General features: G+C 51.7%; 8 protein-coding genes across 8 annotated transcripts; 5 read left to right on the top strand and 3 right to left on the bottom strand.

The window, feature by feature from the left end:
* Positions 1 to 660: 660 nt before the first annotated feature.
* GT037_004653 (rnp domain containing protein) lies at positions 661 to 1972 on the bottom strand (the record flags this gene model as incomplete). Its single annotated transcript, XM_038929700.1, has 4 exons — positions 661 to 1020; positions 1070 to 1327; positions 1383 to 1671; positions 1731 to 1972. 4 exons carry the CDS (start codon positions 1970 to 1972, stop codon positions 661 to 663), a joined length of 1149 nt encoding a protein of 382 aa, XP_038787972.1.
* Positions 1973 to 2740: 768 nt separating this feature from the next.
* Positions 2741 to 4874, top strand: GT037_004654 (sulfite reductase flavoprotein alpha-component; the record flags this gene model as incomplete). The annotated part of the gene is made up of 4 exons (XM_038929701.1): positions 2741 to 2887; positions 2939 to 3213; positions 3347 to 4589; positions 4638 to 4874. 4 exons carry the CDS (start codon positions 2741 to 2743, stop codon positions 4872 to 4874), a joined length of 1902 nt encoding a protein of 633 aa, XP_038787973.1.
* A 222-nt stretch (positions 4875 to 5096) lies between these two features.
* On the bottom strand, positions 5097 to 6464 carry GT037_004655 (di-copper centre-containing protein; the record flags this gene model as incomplete). Its single annotated transcript, XM_038929702.1, has 5 exons — positions 5097 to 5349; positions 5412 to 5690; positions 5747 to 6027; positions 6081 to 6243; positions 6292 to 6464. 5 exons carry the CDS (start codon positions 6462 to 6464, stop codon positions 5097 to 5099), a joined length of 1149 nt encoding a protein of 382 aa, XP_038787974.1.
* An 878-nt stretch (positions 6465 to 7342) lies between these two features.
* Positions 7343 to 12853, top strand: GT037_004656 (ankyrin repeat and zinc finger domain-containing protein 1; the record flags this gene model as incomplete). The annotated part of the gene is made up of 4 exons (XM_038929703.1): positions 7343 to 8777; positions 9343 to 10519; positions 10741 to 10747; positions 10844 to 12853. 4 exons carry the CDS (start codon positions 7343 to 7345, stop codon positions 12851 to 12853), a joined length of 4629 nt encoding a protein of 1542 aa, XP_038787975.1.
* Positions 12854 to 14400: 1547 nt separating this feature from the next.
* On the top strand, positions 14401 to 14973 carry GT037_004657 (uncharacterized protein; the record flags this gene model as incomplete). The annotated part of the gene is made up of 1 exon (XM_038929704.1): positions 14401 to 14973. The coding sequence occupies one exon, from the start codon at positions 14401 to 14403 to the stop codon at positions 14971 to 14973; it is 573 nt and encodes a 190-aa protein (XP_038787976.1).
* Positions 14974 to 15376: 403 nt separating this feature from the next.
* On the top strand, positions 15377 to 15718 carry GT037_004658 (uncharacterized protein; the record flags this gene model as incomplete). The annotated part of the gene is made up of 2 exons (XM_038929705.1): positions 15377 to 15479; positions 15654 to 15718. The coding sequence occupies 2 exons, from the start codon at positions 15377 to 15379 to the stop codon at positions 15716 to 15718; spliced, it is 168 nt and encodes a 55-aa protein (XP_038787977.1).
* A 293-nt stretch (positions 15719 to 16011) lies between these two features.
* On the bottom strand, positions 16012 to 17471 carry GT037_004659 (zip-domain-containing protein; the record flags this gene model as incomplete). Its single annotated transcript, XM_038929706.1, has 3 exons — positions 16012 to 16204; positions 16256 to 17368; positions 17419 to 17471. The coding sequence occupies 3 exons, from the start codon at positions 17469 to 17471 to the stop codon at positions 16012 to 16014; spliced, it is 1359 nt and encodes a 452-aa protein (XP_038787978.1).
* A 361-nt stretch (positions 17472 to 17832) lies between these two features.
* Positions 17833 to 20525, top strand: GT037_004660 (phosphoribosylglycinamide formyltransferase; the record flags this gene model as incomplete). The annotated part of the gene is made up of 3 exons (XM_038929707.1): positions 17833 to 17854; positions 17938 to 19426; positions 20003 to 20525. The coding sequence occupies 3 exons, from the start codon at positions 17833 to 17835 to the stop codon at positions 20523 to 20525; spliced, it is 2034 nt and encodes a 677-aa protein (XP_038787979.1).
* Between the last annotated feature and the right edge of the window lie 166 nt (positions 20526 to 20691).

Consider the following 20691-nt stretch of genomic DNA (forward strand, 5'->3'; position numbering starts at 1 on the left):
TACTCTATCGGTCATCACTTCTGCTTTTGGTCCTTAATGTCGACATTAGTAGGAAGGTGTTGTGAGTGTAAGTATGAATGAGATAGAGTGCAGTGTAAACAGCAGGGTTTCCTTGAGATCTTACGCGCATGAGATGCGTGCCGAACGCGTTGCTAGTTAGGTTTTGAGAAATAGTTGGCAATGCATTCCATAGTATCGCACAATAGCATGAACTGTTGCATTGTTTTGTCGAACTATATTATCTTCCCATTATCGGATTTCTAATTTAGCCGTCCACAGGTCCATGCACATAATTCGAGAATGACACCCACAGTATGAGGAGAGATGTTCATCAGCCGTCGTATAAACGGTAGGATTGTTTGTTTGTTCATTCATGTGATATCTCATCTCTCGTACCAGCTAACGTAAGTTTTCCGTAACCGTTAAGAACCCGAAAAAGTCCACCATGAGACACCTGATAGACTCCGAATTCGCACTTTTGCGGATATAACCCGATAACTCGAAACGCACTAAGATGCTAAAGGCGCTTGCCTATATCTTTCTATCAAGGTAAATGGTAGACATCGATAGACCAGAAACATCGATACACAAATCCACAGCGCAATGCAATGTCTGACGCGACTCGCTGGGGATGGCACGCGTCTAAGCAGCAGCCGCTACCTAGGCAGCGGGAGTGGAGGTGGCGGGAGGGTTCTCGACGACCTTCTCGGGAGTCTCGTTGGTGGCAGCGGTCTCGGTGAGAGGAGCCTCGCCATCGGCGGGCGCGTCGGGAGCATCATCCTCCTTGCCGGGGGAGTCGATCGCGACCTTAACGGCGATCTCACGGCCCTCAATTTCCTTGCCGTTCATCTCGGAGCAAGCTTTCTGCTGGAGCTCCTCAGAGCCGAGGGTAACGAAACCGAAACCACGGCCCTTGCGGGGCTCACCGCGGGCCTGGAGCTTCTTAACCATGAAGCGGGGGATGGGGCGGAGGGCGATCTTGGCCTGAGTGGGGGAGTAGTCCTTGAAGATCTCAAGAAGCTGGTTGACTAGTCAGCATACGCTGCGAGAAGGGAGTCTGTAAACTTACCCTATCCTCCTTCAGGTCGTACGGCAGGTTCGCAACCATGACCTTGGTCTTGGAGGGAACGCCATCCTCGGGAGGACCGCGCTGCTTGCGCTCACGGGGTCCCTGGGGAGCGGACTTGTCGGCACCCTTCTTTGCGGTAAGCGCTTCGTTGGTAGTTTCGGTTAGAGGAGCAACTTGGCCGGGTACATTTGTAGGGGTGGAGTCGGCAGGAGCCTCGTTGGAGAGCTCGACCTGCTCGGCACCTTCAGCATCGGCCTTCTTGTGGAATTTGATTAGCTTGTGCACACAATTTGTAGTGTGGGAGGGCACTTACAGCACGTCCACCGCGTCCAGCACGGCCGCCACGGCCACGACCGCGACCACGTCCACGGGTGGAAGTACGGCGACGAGCCTCGCCAGTGTTGCCCTCGGCTCCGCTGCCGGCGCCCTCAGCGTGGGCCTCGGGAGTGCGGGCAAGCTGGATGGAGACCTTGCGGTCGAGGATGGCCTTGCCGTTGAGCTCAGCAATGGCACGCTCGGCCTCGGATGGGGTCGAGAGGGCAACGAAGGCATAGCCGACGGGGCGCGAGGTGCGCGGGTTGGTGGGGATGGTCGTGGACTCGCTGTGCGACGTGTTAGCTTCGCCCTCTTGCGTCATGTGGAGAAAACAGGGTCCACTTACACCAGGTAGTCCTTGAAGAACTCCTTCAACTCCCCCTCGGTGGTCGCGTACGCGAGGTTTCCAATGTAAAGTCGCCTGCCCTCAGCGGCGCTTGCACGCACAGCCTCGTCCTCGGCTGCGGTGGGTTGTTGAGCGCCAGTGCTCTCCGCGGTGGTGGTGGTGGTGGCGGCGGCGGGAGCGGCGTTGTCGGTGAGGGAGGTGGTGGCCATCTGGGCGGTGACACTGTCGACAGGTGCGGACATGATTGCTGAAGTTTGGGTGGTTGACGAACACGAGTGGAGATCGAACGTGTAAGAGGTTGAGGAAACTTGTCGTCCTGGTAGACCGGTAAAGGTAACCTTGAACAGTAGTTGGTGATTGAGTGGTTGATGGGATTGTCGAACCGCCTGTTGGTGGAACTGTTGACGAGGGGGGTGTGGAGTGGGTAGCTACGAGCCCGGGGAAGGTTGAGAGAGGATTGGGGTGATGGGGTGCGTGGTTGGTCTCTGTTGTTGACTTGATGGGGGAGAAAGGGAGCAGGCCTCGCCCAGGCAGATTATTTTGAAGAGCGCAGCCATGGGGCTTGGCCGCATCCGGTAACGGAAGCGGCCCCTGCGCACAATGAAGGGCCCACTTGCCTGTGAGCAGCTACCATGAGTGCATGGATAGGGGAAACGGCGACTAGGCGGCCGGGGCGAGCATGGACGGCGTTCGAGAGGGCGCAGGCAGGTGCATCGTGGCTGCGACCGCCGAGGGAGCACTCTCACCTGCATACCGCGCACCTCGCTCACTGTTGCGAGAGTGCTTTCGCCAAGCTCGACGCCACACGTCGCCCTAGCGCCACAGTAGACCTCCAGCTTGGCGCGCTGCATGACGCTCCAGCTTCACTTCCGCCCCACCGCCCACTGCCGCTAGAAGCATGAAAAAGACCCGCCTGCCGTTGACGTGTCCGCTAGTGCACCGCTTCTTCATGCACTGGATCCGGGGGGCCTGCATTCCAATCTCCCATCACTCGAGTCGGATTTACCGCCATGTCGAGTGCACTGCAGCCGCGCCGCGCCCTGGTTGTCTACGGCTCCGAGACAGGCAACGCGCAGGATGTGGCTGAGGAGATGGGACGCGTCGCTGAGCGACTGAGATTCGACACCGACGTCGCTGAGCTCAACGCCATCACTCTAGTATGTTCGCGGCGACGCTGCGTGCAAGGAACCATGGTTGACTGTTGGTAGAGGCAACTGCTGCAACATCACGTCGTCTTGATCGCCATCTCCACCACGGGCCAGGGCGAACTACCACCCAACAGCCAGAAGTTCTGGAAAGCCATCCGGAGCACTCGACTGCGGCCAGGATGCTTGCAGCACATGAGATTTGCATCCTTTGGTCTTGGTGACACGTCCTATCCAAAGTACAACTGGGCGCATCGCAAGCTATACAACCGGCTCGTGGCACTTGGAGCGCAGCCGATATGCGATCGTGGCGAGTCAGACGAGCAGCATCCAGAGGGGTATGTCAATATCATCGATGCTCCTTTCCATTCTGCCTTCTTTTGTGGGTTCTTATGTCATTTCGACTTGTCATCCTTCTACACACACCCCAACTTCATCCCGACTACCACCACATGTCTGACTATTCGAAAGCATCGACGGCTCCTTCCTACCATGGTCAACGAAACTCCGCCAACATCTTCTCGCCTCATATCCGCTCGCTGATGGTATCGAGCCGATACCGGACAATGTTCTGCTAGACCCGAAATGGCTGCTCGAGACTATAGACGATGGTGCAGCACCTTCACCAAAACTCGAATCTGTACCTGCGTTGAACGGCAACGCGCCTGATGCCCCTCCGTCTGATCTTCTCAACATATCCGGCGGACTTACTGCGAAGATCACAAGCAACGAGAGAGTCACTCCGACGACCCATTGGCAGGACGTCCGGCACCTCAAGTTTGAAATACCAGAGACACATCCATACGTCCCAGGTGATGTGCTTACAATCTACCCCAAGAACTTTCCCTCCGATGTATCTCAGTTCCTCGAATGTATGGGCTGGACGTCCAGGGCTGATGTACCTCTCCGCTTCGTCCCTTCATCGTCGTCGACACCTTCCCACGCCACTCTGCCCATCCGAAATATGGAGCAAGGTAGTACGATAACCTTAAGAGAGCTTTTAACCAACCATCTCGATATTATCGTTATTCCCCGAAGGTCGTTCTTCGCCCAGCTCGCGCATTACACGAGTGACGAATTCCACAAAACAAGATTACTTGAGTTTACGGACCCTCAATATCTGGACGAGCTATATGACTACACCACGCGTCCACGCCGCAGCATCTTAGAGGTCTTACAGGAGTTTGAATCTGTCAAGATACCTTGGCAGCGCGTGTGCAGTATCATTCCTACTCTACGCGGTCGCCAGTTCAGCATCGCGAGTGCGATGAACCCTACCACGGAGCTAGAAAAGAAAACAAAAATCGAGCTTTTGATTGCGATAGTAAAGTATAAGACAATTATTAAAAGAATAAGACAAGGTGTTGCTACGCGGTACATCGCTTCGCTCATAGCAGGACAAGAAATCACGGTCACGCTCTCGCGAGGCGGGCTTGGCGTGAGCAAAGATGAACTCGATAGACCGGTTGTTATGATTGGGCCAGGAACAGGTGTAGCGCCCATGCGTTCGCTAATATACCAACGCGTACAATGGCGCGAGGAGCATAACAAACTCCAGAATGGCCACGCGCAGGAAGATGACGAACCTGTAAAAGATTTACTGTTCTTTGGCTGTCGTAATGCCGAGTCAGATTACTTCTTCAAAGACGAATGGGCGCAGCTCCAGTCCTCCAGCGTGCCGTTAGAAGTCTTTGCGGCATTCTCCCGAGACCAGGTAAGATTTCAATTCCACTTGTTGACGCCCATGCTAACCACACGACAGCGCCAGAAAGTCTACGTTCAAGACCTTGTCCGTCAGCAATCTTCGCTGATATTTTCGCATCTTTTCCACAAATCTGGCATCTTATATATCTGCGGCTCGTCGGGCAAAATGCCTCAGGCTGTACGCGAAGCGCTCATTGAAGCTTTCCAGGGGCATGGCAGTATGGATAGAGAAGGCGCAGAGGATTATCTGGTGAGCATGGAGAAGAGTGGAAGATATAGACAAGAAACGTGGTAGAACCTTGGGGCGATAGGGCCGCCCTTGATTGCAGATCAGACATCGTAGGCTGTTTGATTTCATGAACGACGTTAGCACATCCTACCTTCCGATCTAGACGTGGAGGATTGAGATAAGAGTGGAGAGGGAGACATTAGACAGGTTATTGCGAAGATCATGAGAGGTGTGTGGATGCTGGATTGCAGGATCTGTGATACTGGATCAATTGTCTACACCGCGTACCTACTCATAGATATAACAGAAGGGTCCAGCAAGCGTGCTCGAAACCTCCTTGATAGTCATATTTGGGAAGCCCAGATACTCCCCAAATGTCATAACATCATCCAGCGTCGCATTTCTTGTTGGTGGGACATTCTGGAAAGTAAGGGTACCAGCAATAGTAAAGCGTCTCTCCTTCAAGTTTTGATTCTGCCAAATCCACCAAATTCGGTCAATTTGTGCGTGGTGGTTCCAAAAGTACGGGTCAGACGGAGAGCTGCAAAGGTGGAGATACCAAGTTAGTATATATCTCAGGTACATTCGTACAAGGGGTCTCACTTATAGAAATCGCTACCAGCATCGCCGCCGATTGTTTGATGACCACCAAGATGAACACGGAGTATTCCTGGAGAAGGGTTCTGAAGCATGTTTTGGAAAGCGGAGATATTGGCACTGTCTGTGATTAGTCCGGCGACGTTGACATCGGTGGTCTCGGATGATGAGCGGGTGTTGATGTCTCGCTTGATACACCTGGGGTTGTAGCCAAGACCATCAGGGGATGGATTTGGCTGTACAGTAGTGTCAAGAGACGAGATAGGTCCGACATGCATCTTCCAGCTGGAATTCAGTTAGTACGTAGGCGACGCAGATATTGCTCCTAGATGAGTGCTTACTTCTTGAAGGGTCCAGAAGCGACGCACCCACCTCCGTTACCGGGAGGAATTTCTACAAAGCATCGGCCTGGATTAGGCACGCAGCTAACATTGCGTCCGGGAACGTACTCTCCATCTCCCGAGATGCTCGTGTCGCTGCCATCGAGGAGTGGAGAAGCAGCAGGGTTATCAGCCCACAACGCCCAGTTGTAGTAGGGGAGATAGCCCTTGTACCCGCATTCGTTGCGCAGAGTTTGTTCCCACGCCCACATGAAGTAGCGGTGCCACGACAGAAAGTTGCCCTTATAGACATTAGTCATTCTGAGGAAATATTAGAGAGCAAAACTGAACGTACATTCCCGTGCGTGTATTGCGTTAGCAAGATGTGAGTAACAACAAAATCATCGTAGCGACTCTTAGCCCCTGCAGCAATGGCAGCCGGAGTTCTGGCCTTCTTTTGCCCAGTACACTGAACAGCGTCAATGTAATTCAGTTTCTCTAAACGCTTGAGTTTGGACCTGTATCATGTGAGAAAGGTAATCAAATCGCTTTCGTTAATCTCGTACCATTCACGTCGTCGAGCCACTGTTCTTTTGGTACATTTCGTCGAGTAGCTATTGGGATGTTTGGCGACGTCAAGCCATAGCTGGTCGAGCCCGTTTTTAGCTAGGGTATCAGTTTCGGGTGCTTTTGCCGCCATGGTGCTGCCAGCAAGGGCAAGTAGGAATATGAATCGCATGATGGGCCGATTCAAGATACAAAGGAGCTGATTACTGCTTCAACCGCTTTGCAGAGGAAGTAGGGATCCTTTTATGCGTAAGGAGTCGTAACACTGCGGATACTAGGCATGCAGCACCTGGAACAAGCGCGTCCGGATTCAGGACCTGGCTTTGTCGAGCATGGATAGTTTTCATACCTCTCGTGTGATGGCTAGTTATTTGCCGCCTCTCCGGGCATTAATGCCACGAAGAGACTCGTCTAGACATGCGGACTCAAAGTACCGACGCAAAGAGACTGCAGTACAAGCGGAACAGGCCACCGACTAACGCAGATGCTCCACCAGAACAGCATGATCGGGATTTCCAGCGCTTACCACAAATTGGAAACAGACAGCGCCATCTATGTCACCTTGCCCAACCAGCCGACGGGCGAACAAGCGTCAAACCGATAGATGATCTATGCTGAGCACAAAGTCGTGTACTAGACGGACGGCAGGCGTGTGGCGACCCGTATGCGAGGAACAATATCTTAGCTCCAGCTCTACAGCCGTATTACTGCGCCGCTCTGCTGCAGTGTTGTAATATCCAGCCGACATGGGCGTATGCATCAGCTGCTTGGCGTGGGAAGCGAGCCGAGGGGACGGATTGTGCTGCGAAAGCGCTCTGTCAACAGAACATGTTGCGCATCCCGTCTGTCATGTTTTGACTACAACGTGGGCTTGAAAACGAAACATTTAGGTTCCAAACAGAGTCAGGAAGAATGGTGGTTGATGTTCGTCGTTGCCGTGCACTTTCTCCGATCGCCAAGCTGCTAATCCACTCCCAGAAAACAATCGGATCTTGGGAAGAGCCTCGGGACATACTTGACACGACGCGCATTCAAACATTGCCTGCAACGATGACCACAGGACGGATATCAGTCAACGCTCTCGATAGCCTCCCTGACGAACTCATTCTCCTCATCCTAGATCAACTGGATGCAGGTGACTATTTCACGCTACGCGATTTGAACGCGACAAGCTCGCGATTTCGTCGTCTCACGATAGATCGACTCTATCGAAGATTTCCAGGTTGCTCCCCAGAGCAGTTCCTGCGTACCATAGCGCTGTCGCATCCAGACAAACGCCATGAATTCATGAATTATGTCAAGGAGGTGGTGTGGTATCAGAACTATTGGGATCGACCATCTCGACGTCGATGCCTACCTCTAGGCGATAGGCATACAGTTGCCAACATACTGAGGAGTTCTGGGGCTATTCTGGACACGACAGATCTCTCCACAGACTTGCCTGGACGCTTCATAGGCTTCTCTTCCGAATATGAAGTTCATTGGTGGTATCTGGAGTTCTTCTTGTTCTCCACGCCCAAGGTTGAGAAAATTACTATATACGACGCATGGCAATGGGACGACCACAGTTACTGGTTCAAGAGCCTGGCTGCCAACCCAATTCACTTCGAAAGTCTTCGATCCATTACCGTATTCGGTCCTCTACGCCTGAGAAATATTGTGCCGCTTCTGACTCTGCCTTCCATACACGCCTTAGATCTTACACAAGTCGTCGATATGCGCCAAGAACCCGACAGGGAGTTTTCATGGGCCCATGACGGCGAATACTACGTTGACCAACGATTGGCGAGTGGTTCGTCTCTTGAACATCTGGTTATACGGGAGTCAGATCTGCATGTCCCGTCTGCAGTGGGTATCCTTGAGAAACTTAACAAAGTCAAGAGTTTCACCTACGAGCATGTGTGTCATGAACTTGCATTGCATCCCGGGATGCAGCCGTCCATTTTCCCGTGGGTTGGCAACTTATGCTGGGGTCCAGATAGCTCTCTCGAAAGTTTGCATCTACGTATAGAGTCGTCAGTAGTGACGCATGAAGAGTTGACATCGCTCTGTCACCACGTTACTGGTCCTGTACTAGCAAGGCTTCGTACTCTGAACATCGGTCCCTGTAGTGTCAGCACTTTCAAAGGCTTGGATCTCGCACAATCTGAAGATCTACCAACTATAGCTTCTAGGATCGTAGCCGCATTTCCAGACACACTCGAAGCTCTACAGATCCAGTGGGCTTACGAGCGTGATGGAGAATGCCGGTTAAAATTCTTCGTTGATATCTTACGGTACTTGGCTGAAGCCATTACTGGTTCAAACTCTAAATTGAAGCACGTCTCTATCGTTGACTGGCCAGCACTTGCAGGCTGGTTCCCTTTCCAAGACCAAGTCATCAGTTTGAAGCGGTTATATGAACGCCGGGGATTGCAATTTGACATAGTCTACGAAGAGATTGAGAATGGAGAGCCACTGGCCGTCATGGAAGACGGGGAGCCTGGTTGGCTTTGGATCCAAAGGACGGAATATTTTGCGACACATTGCAGATTTTCCCGCCCATCGTCTAATCATGGCTAGCAGAGTGTGCGTATACGATCTTTGAAGCATTTATAGACGGTATCCACAAAGTTTCGTACGGGATCTGGGTGCGTGTTGGTGTAGCACTAGCAAACAAGACTACGTTGCGGCTGACACAGCTAACACGTGCTTGACCGGTTCGACAATCGCTAAATCATTAGCGTCTCTCACAACGCGGGGAAGCTCCTGTTCCCTGTCATCGTACTTGGCGTCAATTTCTTTTTGCGAAATGGGACAAGAGCTTCAATGCGTAGCAAGCCGTCAACGGCGGAGTATACCTTCACCAGCCGTTCACTCAGACGGCATAGTAGTCCAGATGGCTACTAATCTCCCATCCAAACCGGGCTTCGATACTCTTCCCAACGAACTTGTCATAAGCATCATCGAACGCATGCCGAACGATAACGCTAAGGATATATGCAATCTAAGCCTGACTAGTCGTCGCATGTACACGCTTTCTGTGGATCATATGTACAAAAGTCTTCTAGTACGACGTCCGTGGCCACTTCTGCGTACGTTGCGATCCAGCCCGGAACTTGCAAACCGAATTCGGGACATTACATGGAGGCACAACTTCAACGATCATGACGATACCGAGGAAAATCAAGCCGTCCTCTCCAGCTGCATCAAGTCTCTAGAGTCGTCTCACCAGGACGGATTGATGCGTGATTCTTCTGGGCTTCGGTGTGATCACGAGTTCATCGAGATACTCCTAATGTTCACTCCGAATCTCCGTACGCTTGCTATCGCAGATAGAGCCTTCTGGCCTGATGGCGAATATTGGTTCAGGAGGATCGCAAACAACCCGGATCGGTTCGTGCACTTACAAACCATCAATATACACGGTCCACTGTCAGTGGAGGCCATAGCATACTTGTTCCTCCTTCCTTCACTTCGGAACCTCATCGCTTCGGACTTAGTTCTCCCCGAGCGCACCGACAACAGACGAGTTTGGGATAATGAGATTCCGCTTAGGACAGTGTTAGACCCTGGTTCATCTCAAGTTGAGAAGATCGTGTTGAAGCGATCAGTTGTGGAGGTGCCGACGCTAAAATACTTCACCGAAGCTTGCAGAGATTTGAAGAGCTTCGCATATGAACAGGACATCAACAACGATCAGCGTGGCATGCATTCTCGAAGTCTCCTATCGAAGTTTGGCGAGCTTTCAGCAGCTTTCATTCTCAACCGCACAACACTCGAGCACCTCTCTATCCGCGGTGACCATCAGATGCTTCGTCAGGAGCACGTACTACAGGTAGCACGATTGGCTTCCAACATGTCAAACCTTCGTTCGCTAGATATGGGCTTGATCACACATGACGACGACCCGATACAATGCACCTCCGATTTTGTAGCAAAGATGGTACGCCTTCTTCCGCCCACACTTGAAGAAATGAGCTTTGAGATTGACTGGCAAGAGCACTGGGGCTCGAGAGGGTGGGAGGGGCCAACAGAGATGTTGCGCTATCTCGCTACTATCGCTTTTCCAAAGCTGTCCTTGAAGAAAGTCGCTGTGGTGGATTGGCCGCCTTTCTTGGGTCATTTCCCGCCAGACTTTGCACAGCTACATCAGTGCTTTGCGGAGCAAAGCATAGATTTCGTATCCGTTCCCGCCAGTATCGAAGGGCCGGATCCGCTGCAGTTGTTAGACTTCGTAGAGCCGGGGTATGTGTTCGTACAAGTCGCTGTTGCCGAGTACGCGTAATTGCGTTGCAGTCACGTGGTACCGCAATATCAGTCGTGTGAAGATCAATGCAGCTACTCTGCGTTCTTTCCAATCAAAAATGAGACTTTGCGATCCATTCATAGAATCGGTGGTGGGTGAATGAAGAGCTGAGCGCGCTAGTGAGATATTAGCGTCAAGCTATGACTCGCGTGGAGGGCAGCTATAATGTACGTCATGTTCAAGTTACAACGCGCCCCTCCACATCTCTTGTTCACAAACTATTCTCGATATACGGCCCGTCACCGCGACTTTGATCATCTCAGATGGCGCAAAAAAGTGACCATCTATTACAGCGTCCTCTCTATGGTAAAATATTGCTCCCTCCACGAGCGCGCATGGAATTAACGTCCACAGTGTTTGATCTGCCCGAAGAGCTGTTGGCCACACTCACTCTCAAAGACCAGCCCGAGCACCCGATAGAAGAGACACCGCCTCAAATACCGACGACTGCAAACGACTCTTCCAATACCGCCGAAGAAGAGAGCAACAGCCCGGCAAAAGCGACATCGTGCAACCTCTGTGGGCTCAGCTTTGCATCTCTTGCAGACCAGCGCAATCACGTCCGATCAGACCTACATGGATACAACCTGAAGCAAAAGATAAAAGGTGCGAAGCCTGTAGGCGAGGCTGAGTTCGAGAAACTGATCGGAGATCTGGACGAGAGCATATCAGGGTCTGAGTCATCAGAATCCGACGAGGATGAAGATGCAGATGGAACGAAGGCCAAAGAATCCACGCTTAGTGCGCTATTAAAAAAGCAGGCCAAGATATCAGACCCCGAGTTTGACGAGTTTTCCTCACGGAAGAAGCAGAGAGGACCTGGCAAGCCTCCGTTGATGTGGTTCACGTCTCCTTCAATACCCGACAACATGTCACTAGGCGTGTATCGCGCCATTCTTTCGAATACAGAGCAGGAAGAGGAGTCGCATGTTTTGGACGCTTTACGCAAGAAGCAGCTTTCTCCGAAGCAACCCCCAAAGATCAAGGCGAATGAGGCCGGTGTCCCGCCACCAGGCATAGATATCGGGCCACATTACTTCCTATGCATGATAGGAGGTGGCCACTTCGCTGCCATGATAGTCGCACTGGCACCGAAGATAGGAAAGAATCACACTGGATTCGATGAGCGATCGGCGACCGTAGTTGCGCACAAGACATTCCATAGGTACACCACACGACGAAAACAGGGAGGTTCGCAATCAGCCAACGACAACGCAAAAGGCAATGCACACTCTGCCGGTTCATCGATCCGTCGTTACAACGAGACTGCATTAATCGCTGAAGTTCGTGAGCTATTATCTAGCTGGAAGAACATGATCGATACCGCAGACTTGATCTTCGTACGCGCAACCGGCGCGACGAACCGGAGAACTCTTTTTGGTCCGTATGAAGGACAGGTTCTGCGTCATAATGACCCACGCAATCGAGGCTTTCCCTTCAGTACCCGGCGGGCGACTCAAAAAGAGCTGATGCGTGCGTTTATTGAACTCACTCGAGTGAAGCAAAGTGCTATCGATGAAGCAGCGCTTGCTGCTCTGGATTCTTCTAGAAAAGAAGCGGCTGCTCCGACACCAATCCCAGAAAAACCTAAGCCTAAGAAACCAACAAAAGAAGAAGAGGCTGCGACATTACACACTTCACAGATTATACCCATGATTAAGCGTTCGAAAGTACCTGCGCTTCTCAACTACCTCAAAACAAACAACATCCCACCAAGCTTCAACTTTCTCCCCACCAATCACCACACACCGACGCCGCTGCATCTTGCTGCATCGCTCAATTCTGCTCCTATCGTCTTCGCGCTTCTGACGAAAGCCGGTGTCGATCCAGCTCTGATGAGTGGCGAAGCGCGGACCCCTTTCACGCTGACTGGCGACCGTGCAACCCGTGACGCCTTCCGTGTTGCCCGTTCCGAACTCGGAGAGTCAGCTTGGGATTGGGAGAAAGCCGGAGTGCCTACAGCCATCACCAAAGCTGAAGCTGACAAGCGAGATGCTCAAGAAAAGACCGAGAAAGCTGCAGAAAGTAAGGCTGAGGCTGACCGGCGGAAGGCTGAGACCGAGCGCGTACGGAAAGAAAGCGAGGCTGAAGAGGTCAGGAGAAAGCAGCAGAGGCTAGGCAAGGGCAAGTCATTAGGCGCGCTACCTGTCAAGACTGGAGCAGATTTGAGAGAGGAAGAAATGAGGGGCTTGACGCCAGAAGCGAGAGCTAGAATGGAAAGAGAACGGAGAGCTAGGGCTGCTGAAGAGAGGCTCAAGCGGATGGAACGTTGAAAGCGCTTCTATGGGACTCATAATTTCTTACCCGCGTGTTAGCCTATCGGGGAAGAAGACTTTCTGCACGCTCGGCTGTGTGAATGACTTGTAAGAGTAACGCGAGATTCCACATGGTTGTATCATCGACTCTCGTCGTTCGGAACAACTAAATGATCACGAATCACACTTTGTGTCCAACGTAAACCATTCGCCTGGTTATTTCATACTCATGTTCTTCACATGGGTTGAATGAGGTAAAGACAACTACTTGCCCGAATTGCTTGGACATAATGAGCAATACTAATGGTAACAAGGGAGGGAAGAAGGTAGATGATGAAATCAGCACGGGTTAACATGGATCTCAGAGACCGCCAAGCGGGCATTAGAGATAGACCGCGAGAATAGACAGAACAGCAAACATAAGTGAAAGGGTCCAAGACGCTCCTAAACCAAACACATGACACCGCCAAAGCTGCCTCAGTCTTCGCATATCTTGTCTATTATTCGTCACAACAACAACTGCATACCATACGTATTTTTCACCATGACAACTACTCTTCAACCTCGCACTAGCGAAACAACACCACTTTATCTCAGTATACGCCTAACGACTCGCGCAAAGCAGAAGCCAACTATCGGTACGTATGATATCGCTTATGCGGATGAACCGTTGGAGCGAATGCGAGACGATCACGTCCAGCCTAAACTGCAACACAACCGCTATGGCAACGTGATTTCACAACACTCGTGAGTGTATACCTCTGCCGTCTTCACACCTGCCCCTTACGCTCGCTCCATGAGGATCACTATGCGATGCTACGATGACAAGGTCTCAGACACACGGCTATCCATCATTGCAGTCGATGAATATAAGCACATGTCCGAAGGAGCTATGCGAGAGGATATCGCTCGCTATATCGATGCAGTAGTGCAGACTCTAGCAGGTCAACAAGCGCAGATAAGACAGGTGATGACTAGCACGGGCTATGATATTGACCTTCAAGATCCAGTGACCGGACAAAACAATTGGTGGTGTCTACTGCAATGGTCAGCTTGCAACACGAGGGCGTATCCAATTGGGAGACGTATTCTGGAACAGAACACGGAGAGAATGAGAGAAGTTCATGAGGATTGGGAACGGGAAACAGATTGGGAGGCTTTCGGATGTGTGGAAGAGGGAAAGAAAGAGCGGTTGGAACTCCATGCTGCGTTGGACTTGGTCGAGGTGAACACTGACGTTGAAGAAGAAACGATAAAGTTTGGAACGGAGGGGGACAGTAAGATGATCGGAATGAGTGCAGAGCATATGATATGACTGAGAGAAAGAGATGATCATGAGTTGGACGCGATCTACTACAGACTTCTAGAAGAAGGTACGAAGTCTTCTTCCGGGAACAAGCTACACCTTACGCCATGATCGTAATGGCGCTGATCAGGAGTAGGAAGATGATATGATGGTGTAGTGTGTATGAATATCCAACATATAATGCCTTGACACTACCTCTCAGATCCAATATTCGACGTTATACATGATAGCAACTGTAATCTTTTGGGGTTCAATCTTAATGCCCAATGACGTCACCCCTTCAGTGAACTTCACCGCAAACTTCCATCCTGTACTACCACTACCACCACCACCACCACCGAGGCCGATCGCAACCTGTCTGAAAATGTCATCCACCAATATTCACGACCAGGAAATAGACGCGCGATCCCGCTCGGCACTTGCTTCGACACGGCGCAACCTCCGCTACCTCTACGACCCGAAAACCGCGCCCAATGCCGTATCTTCACGCCGCACACGCGCGCTTCTCCGTGTCGTGCGCTCCGGAATCATTTTCGCTTTCTGGAAGCTTGTGAGGTATGCGAAATACGTTGCAATTGGTTCGCTGGTGGCGACGATAGGTGCTGGGGCTTTTGGCACATTTGTTAGTGGGGCGGGATTCGTATTAGCCCCGACAGGCATTGCAGGCACAATTTTCGCCGCGACAGTTTGGGGGGCGGGGAGATTTGCTGTTAAGAAGGTGAAGAAGAGGTGGGGCATGGGACAGGATTACGAGGATGATGAAGAGGAGTGGGAGGACAGAAGACACACGGGAAGGAGGATCGACTTTGGCGCGGAGGCTATGCCTTGGTGAGATATGGTTGAAAAATGATGAGGGAGTGGCAATCCTGCGATGCATTTGTGATACAAGGTCACGGATATCCAGAGTGTTGAGACAAGAGTGATCTGTGGACAAATATGAGTACGACACCTTTCGACAGCCCAATTTCCTGCAACTACTTCGACCTTCCCGTTCGCATAGCCGTTTTTGCGTGTCCGCAAACACCAGCAAGATGCTACAGGTCCACCTTCTCTTCCGCATTAACACAATAGCCACGACACATCAGCCTTCCTAGGATCCTTTTGACCAGCAACGACCCTTCTTCCGTAGCATAGACGTGGTCAACACGGTCCTTCTGTTACGCTACGACCGCGCAATATTCTCCTGGACCATCGTTAGATACTACTTTGCCCATTACTATACCTGTTGTCTCTGTATGGTCGCTTGTGAGGCATACCACGACCCCAGTGTAACCATATCTATCATACACAGCACCCTTTCTGTGGCCAAAGCGCAAGAGACTATGCAAAACATGGCTGGTATGGTTGAGGAGAGCGTCATAACGCGGCGGCAGGCGTGTGGAGAGGGTTGGAGCTGGGACGCAGGCGCAAATCAGGACGGATAGCTTATCAAATCGAAGACCACGTGGGGAGGAGAGCACTGTGTGAAAATTGGCTCGAACACTAGAAGAACCTACTCGTATCTCCTTGAGTTGATCGCGTGTGAGGATCTCACAGAGGAGCTAGCAAAGGACGTTAACGGTGAGGTGGGAGACTGAGACGAGGTCGAGCGAGGCGGCGATCAAGAGAGGGCGAACACCAAGGCCGTGAGTTCGAAGGCGACGGAGCAAGAACACGAGTACGGCGATTTGAACATGAGGCTACGTGAGCAATTTGCCTATCAATTTGCTAGACGACGAATCTATCAAAGGGATCAAGTATCGGGCGAACAAGATATGGTATCATTCCAGAATGGCACGTAAACTAACTCGACAACGTTTTTCTATAACACAGATGGGCGCAAAAGCGCTTTAGTGAAGCGCCACTAAATACAACCCTGACCTTGAGTATTCTAGTGGCCGTGCGAGTGCGCATGCCCTATTTGGGTGATGAGCGGAAGTAGCATGCCGATCATTACAATGCTTATATCGCTCTTGGACATGCTGCTGTTGCCAGGATAGGCATCCATGTAGCCGTTTGCTGTGGGATCTTCATACGCGTGCTGAGATGCTGTGGCTTCAGACATGGAGTGCATGGCCACATACCTATGTTGAATCAGTATACGAGAGGGTTTTAATAGAATATGAAGGACTTACAAGAAAGTTCCACCGGAGAAACATAACACCCAACCAGTAGCCCATGTCAGACCTTCATCACCACCCAAGTGGTTGCGTCCAAACATGTGTACAATAGCCCAAGTAGCCAACGCGCCAGCTGGGGCCGCTAAACTGAAGAAAGCCAGATGTGTCCGCGCCTTTCGTTTCGAAAGCCCTTGCTTGAGAAGGACGGAGGTGAGGCCAAACGCTGCAGGAGCTTTGTGCAGCATAATCGCAAAGAAGATGACCAGCGATAGAGACGTGGATTCGGCTGTGGAGGAAGCACCCAGTGCGATTCCATCGGCACATGCGTGTACAACCAGACCAATGGTGGCTGCTGGTGTCTTCTTCGTGGGTGGCGGGGGGAGACCGGGTGTCGCTAGGGGTGTTACTGCAGCGCTCTGCATACCCATTCCGTTGAGACTCAACGAAGATGAGTTGTGCGGTCCACGTGCCAGGTTGGACAAGGAGATATGCATTGGTTGGTACTTTGGTTTCGCAGAGGCCATGGCTTCTGGCAGGTGCTCGACCAGGAACATCAAAATGTATCCTAATATCAGAGCAACACCAATATATGCGTGTGGGCTGGGCCCGTCGTCATGGCTGGCTTCAGCGTGTCCTTTAGCTGGCTCGTCGTCTTCGGGGGCGTGCACGCGGGTATGACCCTCCTTGTGGCCTTCTGTCGAGTCGTCGTCTCCACCTTTCTGCGGATGGGGATCCTCGGCTGGCTTCTCTTTCTCCTTGCTGTCCTTAATCTTCTTCAGCTGCATGTCAATAGCAGCTTTGTCGCTAGTCATGTCTACGGCGCCCGGTGCCTTGACTGCTCCTCCAGTGAGCGAACTTGGTTCCAGTTGATCCGCCCTCTTCCAGCTCGGGAACTTGGCTGGATGAGGTATCTCTTTTTGCAGGCTCATGACGGACGGGATGGTTTGGACGCTTCGCGCACTATGCGAGTGTGTTTTGCTTCCCGCGCTGTACATGGTCTCGATGCCTTCGGGTATGATGACGATCAGCGAGGTGCCTACTAGCACACCGGTGCCGAGCAGGGTGATGATGCGCAATTGGCGGGTGGAGAGGTTAAAGGAGAGGGGGAGAATGCCGGCGAGGAAGGAGCTGTGCACGTCAGAGTTGGGTCGTGTACACTGTAACGGTTGGAGACATACGCAACAGCCATGACGGTGCTCAGAGCGAGCAGCATGAACAATCCGTCCCACATATTGTCGTCGTATGCAGCGCCGTCCCCTAAGCGGATGTACCAAGAAAGAATGCGCCGAGTGCAGAGAAAAGAGAAAAAGGTTGTAAGCGGTTCAATCGACGCTATCCATGCCTCGAGCAGCCGGCCGTCGCAGTATGGGTGAGGTGGTGGTGGTGTGGGTGGTGAGGGTTGGGGAGTTGTGAGGCTGTTGTGGACAAGTTGGTGGCATAGCGCAACTTTCTTGAGGCTTGGTAGCAGGGGCGGCAACGACGTAGTGCTACACTAAAACGCGTCTCCCGTCGCGCTAGTCGCTCCTTCACTTTGCGCGCTGCATCCACTTGACCCCGGTCGCGTACCATCTATTCCAGCAAACACCGCCATTATGGAGCTTGACTTGGACGACTGTAAGTCGCAGCACCCATCACCACAAGCAACACCAAGGTGCAGCATGGACAGCTTTGGCGCATAGCTCGCTGACATTGCCTAGGGGTCACCAACTCCAACGAGTGCTTCCACATCAACCTCTACCGCACATCAAACCAGAACGGCCCAGAACGCATCCTCGACGAATCCTTCCACCCAAGCTTCACCCACACTGTCATCGAAGAGAACGAGACAATCGCGGGGTACAAGAACCCAAGCATCGAGCTTGACTTTCGCGCAAACGACCTCAACCCGAAACTGAAGATATCCTTTGACCAGGAGCTTGACCTCAAGAAGATCTCCCCAGATCTGAACCAGGTTGATCTATCCCCGGAGCTGTTCCGCGAGTACCTACCCGAGTCCATCGATGATGCTGCTGGCGCTACGTCTTCAGATTGGAGCCCACCGGGAGAGCGTATCAACACCTTCGGTCTGTACGGAAAACAGTATGAGATATGGAAAGCTCCAATGACTGATCCCGACGCTCGACGCATCTGGACGAATATGAAGATCCTCAACCTGCTATTCATTGACGGCGCGACATTAGAGGGCTTGGAGGATGAGGAGACGCTTGATCGTTGGTCACTGTACCTTCTGTACGATGTGACACCTCTGTCAGACGCATCGCTTTCCCCATACACACTCGCCGGTTTCTCTACATCGTATCGCGCTTGGGTCTTTCCCACCTTCGACATTGCGCGTGCTACCAAGCAGCTGCCATCTCCAGCCGAAAGCAGTAATGGTGACGCTGGGAAATATACACCACCTCGTCTGACTCAAGATCCCGACACTTTCCTCTTTACCGACAAGCTTGATCTTCTCGAGACGCCGTCGAGGGAACGCATTTCACAATTCCTCGTCCTCCCTCCATACCAAGGTCAATCGCTCGGAAGCCGCTTGTACGATGCCATCTTCCACGAGTTGGTGAATAAGCCCTTCATTTACGAGATTCCGATTGAGGACCCAAGCGAGGCTTTCGATGCCATGCGAGATTACAGTGATATCACATACCTTCGTAAACTTCCCGCCTTCAAGGACCTGTCAATCGCCTCAAATCTTTCCCAAGAGTCGTTGAGAAAGGATTCACCAATTCCGCGGGACCAAATCCTCGGGAACGGCAAAGACCTTGAGGAGCTTCGAAAGAGCACCAAGATTGTGAGCAGACAGTTCTACAGGATGGTCGAGCTTCATTTGTTATCAACAATTCCGCCAAACAATCGAAACCGTGCACGAATCACAAGGAAAGCAAAGTCTACCAACGAGAACGATAGAAAATACTACTTCTGGCGGTTGGCCCTTAAGCATCGAATCTACAGCCAGAATGCAGACGCGCTGGATCAGATGGAGGATGTCGCAGAGCGCGTGGAGAAGCTGGAGTCTGCAGTCAACTCGCAGCAGGAGGAGTTCGAGGAGCGTCTGGAGGGGTTGGAGAAGCGTCAAAGTCTTGCTGCTGACGAAACGTCTGCTCCAGCAGCGGGTGCAAGGAGCAAGAGGAAGAGAGCGGTTGTGGTCGAAGACGACGAGGATGACGAGTGGGAAGACATGGATCAAGTGTCAGTTGCTAGCTCAAAGAGGATGCGATCGTAGAATAAAAGGCTGTGACGGTGTCTGAGGTATCCAGATGAGGGTGGCGGCTTTCCTGGTTGATCAGGGTGTCTCGAAGATCGTAATCGGTGTCGAAGCCTTGCCCTGAGGTCTCATTGGTAATTATAGTTTAGGCAGTATACCCAATCCACGAAATGTTCTTGCGCCATTACCAAAAACGCGTAATTGATACTCGGCTGGGTAACGATGCTATTTCTACGGCGATTAAAAGTTAATCTCCGCGCGGGGCAGAGCTACCCCACGCCCAAATTTTGGAATCTGAACGTCGAGCCTGAACCGCATCAACGCTGCGCAAACACAATCACCCAGCTTTTCTCGTGAAGTCTTCGGATAATTCATATACACGATGCCAGATCGTCAATTCAACCTCACTGTCCTAATCTCAGGCAATGGCTCAAACCTCCAAGCCCTCATTGACGCATGTGCATCCGGTGCCCTCCCTAACACGCGCATAACACATGTCATATCAAAGTATGTTGGCCTCTAAGTAAGATTCCTCGATAAGACACCTAATATACCCGCAGTCGCAAAGCAGCATACGGTCTCGAACGCGCCAACAAAGCCTCGATACCAACAACCTACCACAATCTCGTTTCCTACAAAAAGAAACACACAGACGACAAGGCCCGCGAGGAGTACGACGGCGATCTTGCAAAGATAATTCTACATGGGCAACACCCACGCCCTGACCTTATTGTTTGCGCAGGCTGGATGCACATCGTCACCACTTCCTTCCTTTCACCCATTGCCGAAGCCGGTATCAAGATAATAAACCTACATCCCGCTCTGCCGGGGGAGTTTGCTGGTGCGAAAGCAATCGAGCGTGCGTGGACGGCGGGTAAAGAGGACGGGTTGAAGAGAACTGGCGTTATGATACATGAGGTCATTGCGGAAGTTGATGCTGGAGACGCGATCGTTACACAAGAGGTAGAATTGAAAGAGGGAGAGACACTGGATGGTTTAGAGGAGAGGATTCATGCGGTTGAGCACGGGTTGATTGTTGAGGGAACAAGAAAGGTGCTTGGGGGTTTGGGGAACAAATCGTGAGGAATGGTCGTGGGTGCGATGAGTCAAAGATAGGATGTTATGATACCCAAAATGGATGATATGGACACATGTGTGAGCCAGGTGTGATGGGTTTTATGCATGAGGGCTTATACAATAGAAATCAAAGGATTATCGTGCGAGATTTTAGGAGTTGTCATCTTACTAA

This window comes from Alternaria burnsii (genome assembly GCF_013036055.1).
Source record: "Alternaria burnsii strain CBS107.38 chromosome Unknown 698, whole genome shotgun sequence".
NCBI classification, from domain to species: Eukaryota; Fungi; Ascomycota; class Dothideomycetes; order Pleosporales; family Pleosporaceae; genus Alternaria; species Alternaria burnsii.